The sequence below is a fragment of the Cheilinus undulatus genome, linkage group 2 (assembly GCF_018320785.1).
Source record: "Cheilinus undulatus linkage group 2, ASM1832078v1, whole genome shotgun sequence".
Lineage (NCBI taxonomy): Eukaryota > Metazoa > Chordata > Actinopteri > Labriformes > Labridae > Cheilinus > Cheilinus undulatus.
The window spans coordinates 51,876,453-51,883,523 of NC_054866.1; the positions used below are offsets into that span (position 1 = coordinate 51,876,453).

General features: G+C 42.1%; 1 protein-coding gene across 1 annotated transcript; it reads right to left on the minus strand.

The window, feature by feature from the left end:
* Window positions 1-248: 248 nt before the first annotated feature.
* On the minus strand, window positions 249-6,843 carry sst1.2 (somatostatin 1, tandem duplicate 2). Its single transcript, XM_041812287.1, has 4 exons — window positions 6,786-6,843; window positions 6,516-6,700; window positions 2,350-2,561; window positions 249-381 (listed from the first exon to the last, which is right to left on the minus strand). Exons 2-3 carry the CDS (start codon window positions 6,696-6,698, stop codon window positions 2,361-2,363), a joined length of 384 nt encoding a protein of 127 aa, XP_041668221.1. The 5' UTR covers window positions 6,699-6,700; window positions 6,786-6,843; the 3' UTR covers window positions 249-381; window positions 2,350-2,360.
* Window positions 6,844-7,071: the final 228 nt, after the last annotated feature.

The following is a 7,071-nucleotide window of genomic DNA, read 5'->3' on the forward strand; positions in this document are numbered from 1 at the left end:
AACTATTAAAATGTGTCCCCTTGGTATTAAGATGACTGCCCCCCTTCTCTCAGTAGACACCACATATACAGCTAAAAGTCTCTGACTTTGTGAATCCCAGGAAGAAATGCATGTTAACATGATTTTCTTAGATGCACATGTATTTGTGTCTCTGTTTCCGTGATCACTGCTATTTTTTCTGATCTTCACCTGAATGTTAAAGGTTTGAACAAACAGGAGGCGGAGCCACAAGCTTGAATGATTTCTCTCTTTAATTGATAATTACATTAATTATTCAGGTACACTGCAGCCAGACAGCTGCTGATTGGTCAGTCCAGACGCTCCAGTGAAGGGCAGGGGATCTTGGATGGGTTGGTTGGTCCATGGAAGGCGTGGCCAAAACTAGGAAAGTCATAATAAAGGTGATGAGACGTGGATAAAATAAGAAGACAGACCAACAGATATGTGGGGAGGGCGTCAAAGGCAAGAAGGTGGGGCTAAAACAGGAAGTTAGGTGTCCAAACCAGGCTATAATGCAGTGGATCCAAAAATGGGGTCTGGACACCCCTGGGGGGCCCTGTCCAGTCTGTTGTTGTCAACATTAGAAGTACATATAATTTTAAAATCATTATTACAAACCAAATCTATGACAAGTATTACTCACCCTAAAAGACAAAAAGGAACGAGAACCTGGAATTTTTTTTTAGGTCAACAAAGCTGCATTAAAAAAAAATCTACATTTTTAGATTATAAAGCTGTATATTTACAAGAAACCAAAACACACAATTTCTTATTTTATAATGTCATAATTTCCCCCCTCTAAAAGCCTTTGTTATTGCTAAATTTAAGAAGTCAGAAATTGTGGCATTATAAACTCATAACTTCAGGTTTTTAAAGTCATAAATTTACGAGAAACCAGACTGAAAACAGTGGTTGGATAACCCCTGTTTAAACAAATGTCTCTTCTAATTCTGATGTTTATGATAAGGTGAAGATTCTGAGATAAAATCACAAATATTTCTTTACTGATCAGCCTCATCTGGTATGATTTTCTCCCATGTAAACTGCTAGTTTCGTCAGCATTATCTAAAAAATTCTAAATTTTGGTTCAAGTAAATTTACGGCCTATGAAATAAAAAAATCTCTTTCTTTGTCTTTTCAATTCACAACTTTCTAAATTTTTTTCCTGAAAGTTGACAGTTCCTCTCTACTTTTTGTTTTTTTAGAGTAGCTCTTACAAGCCATCATTTGTGAAATATTTTTTACTGTGTGCACAGCAAAATAATGTTGGCATCCAAAATAAACCTAGGATGCTTGGAAAAGCTGTGATGAAAAATCATAACTCTGTTTGAAAATACTTTGACAAAATTTCATAGGGAGGCTAATAATTCAAGATTTATCTGAAAACTTTTGTCAAGAACCTGTGAAGTAAGTAGACTTATTATGTTGGGATTTTGTCAATAACAATTCAAAATTGATACTGGATTCTTCCCGGTGGGGGTTTAGCCTTTCTCGGATAAGTGGGGGAGGGTCCATAAGGAAAAAAGGATGAGAACCACTGTTGTAAGGCAGTGGTTCTCATCCTTTTGAGCCCGCAGCCCCCAAATAAAGGTGCCAGAGACCAGGGACCCCCACTGCACCTGAAGGTGGTTGAACACAGCCATGCACATTTAAGAACAGTCATTTGAAGACAAGGCTGCAAAACCATGGTCCACCAAAGCTGAGCTGTGGCATCCATATTTCATATTTAACCTTAAAAATAACCACTGTTATCAAAGAAAAATATCTTTTTATCATTTGTGTAGTAGATAGCTTTCTTAAAAATGTAAAACCCCTTTGTTAACAAAAATAATTAAAATTGGTTTAAAAATTGTTACGACGGGTTTATAATGGCAAAAAAAATGGTGGAAAAGGTGGGGAAAATGGTTTTTGAAAGTAGCCGAAATGGGTTAGAAGTGGCAAAAATTAGACAAAAACAGAAAAAATGAGTTAAAGTGGCAAAAATGGACATACCAAATGGAGGAATGTGGTTAAAATGGGAAAAACTGGACATTAAAAATTGGAAAAGAGTAGCAATAATGGGTACACAGAGGCAACATTAAGCTGAAGTGGTTTAGAAGTGATAAAAACATGGTGGAAAGAGTTAAAAAAAAAAAAGGTGTTTAATGGCAACAGTTGGTTTAAATTGGTGGGAAAAATAATAGAAAGGGGTTATAATTTGACAAAATTGGTAAGTTGCAACAGTGTAATTTAAAAAATATTCGATCTCATTTTTGGGGCATCTGGAGACCCCCTCTCAGAGTTTCATGACCTCCAAGGGGGTCCTGACCCCAAGGTTGAGAACCACTGCTGTAAGGGACAGTGAGGTACCTGGGTGGGCCTTAGCAGGAAGTGAAGCCCTTCCAGTAGAAGTTCTTGCAGCCGGCTTTGCGTTCGCGGGGAGGCAGGTTGTTGGGAGGGTCGACGGATCTCTCCAGGTTCATCTTTCCTCCTGTTGCTGTTGAAACAACCTCAGCCTCCCGCTGGGCCTCAGGCAGAGACATCTGAGCCAGCAGGTCCTCCACCGCACGTTTACTCCACTCCTGAAAGACAACCACAACAGCTCCAACAGAGTTACTTACTGTTTTAAATTGAGGACTTCTTTCAGTAAAAACTCTTGTAAGAAAGGCACAAATAATGCTTGATAATGCTTGTGTGGAATTTAAAAAAGAAAGTTACAGATATCATTAGAAAGGTACCAGCATAGGTGGGTAATTAGCGCCATAAAAAAAAATCATAGGATAGGTTGTTTGCAATGATGTGATCCTGAGTGTCCATTAGGGGTCAGGAAGTGGGAGATGACATTAGGAATGAATAGTTTGGGAGGGAAGTTTACAGCTCTAAATGGACCCGTACGTTGCAGTTATCACCAGGAAATTATAGTATACTATCAAAAGAAAGTGTCATTTCCTACAGTTTAACAGGTTTACCTGGCATGGAGGTGATCAATATCACCCTTTCCTCAGTCCTGCAGAACTCATGCGTCTAGCATGGATGAGGGGAAACAAGAGTCTAGAAGAGTCTAGTCTCGAGCTGAGAAGCTATCTGAGCCTCTTTAACATATTTTAAAAATCATTTTGTCAGAAACATGCGTGTAATTGGAGAGGTGACGTACTATCAACGATATGAACCTTGTGGGGTGAGCAACCGATGTTGTGCCATTCACGAACAAGCCTGTTCTACAAAACGTCTCTTTAATGTGAGCCACAGTAGCTAGCTCCTGTTTGAGTGCCAGTTTCCTTTCCTCCATCCTTCACCATTATTTAATCCACATTCAAGAAGCCAAACTGGAACCACACGAAGGGTAGCTTGGGAAACAAACAAGCAGCTCTACTGAGCTGAGCCAAATGATTTTAAAAGAGACGGATTTCCTGTTACAACGAGCGAGACTGGATGGACATCAGCTGAGGAAATACGAGATCGCAGGTTCATGCGCTAAGCCAGGGTTGTCCAAACTGTGGCCTGGGGGCAAAATGCGGCCCTTGGCCAATTTTTATTGGCCCACAGCAGATTCTAAAACATGAATGAAAAATGGCCTACACTAAAACATAAAACTTGTGCGTGACTATATATTTTATCAGTGTTTGTCTGACAGCTGAGTTTGGTTTTGTGTTATCCCGGGGGCTCCGTGATAGAAACACAAAAACATAAAACTTTTGTCTGTCAGTAAGAAAACACAGAAAAAATGATAGTTTGTGAAGGTGGTATGAATTTATTTGATTCATGTATATTTTATTGCTTATTTTGTATCTTCGTTGCTGGGCAACCAGAGCAGTTGGCAGCAAGAAAGATGCACTCTTGAGTTATATCTTGGACTTGTTGTGTTTTTTCCCAATTAAGTTGACAACATATGTTGAAACTTATGAAAATAAAGAAGATGGATGGTCCAGGACAGCTCTGAGAGAAAGAACGGGAAATTGAAAAAGAAGACCTCAGTCTCAACTACAACTCCTGGCTAGCTTAAAGCCGGGTGTACACTGTGCGATTTTCCTCGACTCTCAGTCAGATTGGGCGTCATTTCTCGTGTTGTGTACAGGGTCATACGACGGCTAACCACGGCCCGACTACGACCTTACGATCAGCTCCCGACTGGTCGTGAGGATTTCTGGCATGTTTGATATTTTGGTCGTACAACCCCAGAGACTTCACAGTCAGAGCAGAAACGCGAGCAGAACAAACAACTTTGGATGATTGTTTTCCTTTGTAAACGGTCAGATAACGTCCTAAATTACCATGACAATGTCTGGAATCACTTTTTGATGCACCCCGCTATGATAAAATAAAAATAAACGAGCAGGAAATACTCCTATCTGCTGACCTGTGCTGCACCTGCAGACACAGGCGTGCTTCCTGTTTCACACACACACACACACACAGGGAGAGATAGCGAGAGAGGGAGAGAAAGAGAGTGTGAGAGAGAGAGAGCAGGAGAGATAAGGGGGAAGAGAGAGGATATGCTTCACCCTGAATGTGTGAGCTTTTAAAAAAGGAAACGCCAGGGGTTTCTGTCACAGTCCGTACCGACTCTAGCCGCACAGTGTGAGCACTCAGGTCATGCACGATCGTCGGATCATACAGTGTGAGCACACAACTCGTAAACAATCCAGTTGCACAGTGTGAAATGACATTCTGCCACGACCGCCGTATGGTCGGCTTGAAATCGCACAGTGTACACCCGCCTTAAAAGCTAACAGTAACTGCCAGAAACTGCCACGGAACACTGCCTGATCAACAGGAGACTACTGAATGCTACCTATTGTGGGAGCATCGGGCGGCATAAACAAACATAACGGCCCGGCGCTCCATCACTAGCAGCAAAACAAAGCCCTACACTTACACCAGAGCTGACAGCGTGCCCACAGAGTTTACATCTTTTCTGACGGTGATTATCCGGAGAACGGGGCGCTCAGAGACTGAAAGGAGGAGGACACAGAGCAGCACTACCTACAGCCGGTGGGGAGGAGGCAGAGACGGCGTTGTGCGCGAAGGCGGAAGCTGAGCAAACAAGCCAGGCTGCAGGCTAGGCTAAGAGCAGCCCCACACAAACCTGACGCACCAAGCATCTTTCTCACGGGGCCCACTCCCTCACCAGCAGACTGTGTTTGCTGCCACAGAGGAGACTGCCAAGCGTAATTTCATTGTGTTTTTACAATGCAATGACAATAAACGACCATCTTTTTGTCAGTGTTGTTTGTCAGGGGTCCTTTTTCTGGGATTGTCATAAAGATATGATATCATTATCATATATGATATGTCTAAAGAAAAGATGCAGTCTTGGCGCATGACTTGATTTAATCTAAGAAGATCTTTTGATTTTTATATTTTTAAAAGAATGTGAAGTGAAAACACGGCCAAGGCTGAAGACTTTGAGAGTATAAACGGAGCCAAAGCAGATGTGGGAGTGTCAACCGGAGCAGTGTAAATACTGCAGGGCTTTATTATATCGTCACTGTGTGTCTCTCAGCAGGTGCTCCATACAGACATTATGTGATCATTGGGGCTGAAACAACAATGTGAGCTCATCCTCACTGCTAATCTGCTGCCTCTGCCTCCCCTGCTGTCATCATGCTGCTGTTCATGAATTTTAAATGTTCTCAATAAGTGTACCACCAGCTTAGGGACCAACAGGAGCAGGAGCACAGCGGCAAAATAAAATGGGCATTTTCAGAATAAATTAAAAAAACCTTGCTATTAGAGTTGACTGGGAAGGAAAACAATATGTGGATAAAAAACAGGGTTAGTTTTAGTTTTTTAGCAATATGAGACACCTGTCAAGGGCCAGACCCAAAAGGGCTCTTCACTTTTCATTTTTTTAATTCCATTTTTATGTTTGTATACAATCCAAGACCCAAAATTAACCATTGTGTGAAGTCTTCTGCAATTAAATCAGGCCACTTTACTCTCTCTGGGCCTGGGTGTTCATGTCAGACAGTCTGCTGCTTACAAAGACCAAAACTAAGGAGATTTTGTCTCTAATTTTATTTCATATAAAGCTCTGTTTTTATTTAGTTTCAGTTAACCAAAATGATTTTTACCATTTAGTTTTAGTTATTTAGTCAGTTTTACTTAACTATAACAACCTTGGCCTTACGCAAGCACCAATGCTACTGGTCCAACATACATGCATTGACATGGTGAATAAATCACAGATGGGCAGGGCCCGTTCTCCAGGTTTGTCAGGGGCCCAGCCAATGCTGTGAGCAGACCTTAGTCCTATTGCTGACTATCTTACACAACCAATCTTTAAATTGCTGAAATATTCCTTTATCCTTAAAAGAAATAGTAGTCAGATTTTTGCGCAAAAAAGGAAATTTCATGTGGGACTCAATTACTTTTTCAAGCCCCTCAAGTTTCATGGCTCCTGCCAAGCACTCCTCTAGTTTTTAGTCTTTAAGTCAGATTAATGTTTTCTCATTTCCTCTCCCTAAAGACTTTTTGGTGGTCAGCATGAACCCTTGTACAAATAGAGCATCCTGATTGGCTGTTGGTGCTCTCACCTGTGACAGCAGTCCGGCGCTGTGAGCTCGCTGCAGCAGCCGGCGGTGACGCAGCTCCAGGTCCAGGTCCTGGTTCTGGTCCTGATATTGGTCTTGGTCTCCGTTGAGCTGAGAGGAAACACCAGGACTGCACAGGACCATCGCCACTACAACCAAGATGGCGGGACAACGCACACACTGCATACCTGCCGGAAAATCAGGAGGAGAAGGTTTACGCTGAAGAATGAGAGGAGCGAATAAATGAGAGAAACAAGAAGAGGAAGTTCATACTTTCTGCTGCTCTGGGATCTTCTGCTCCTGGTCCTAGTTCTGGTTCTTTCTCTGGTTCTGGTCCTCTCTCTGCTGCTCCTTTTGAAGCCCATCACCCCACCTCCTGCAGGTCACATGATGCAGCGTGTTTGATTGACAGCTGGCGGGCTGCAGAGTGATGAAGGAACGTGGAGTGTGGAGTCAAACAAACGTGCATTAGTCCTTATTGACTTTAAATGGAGTCTGAACAATAAAACAATCAAACTGTGAGCAGCAGCGGTGTCGTGCAGCCGCCGGCACTCGTCTT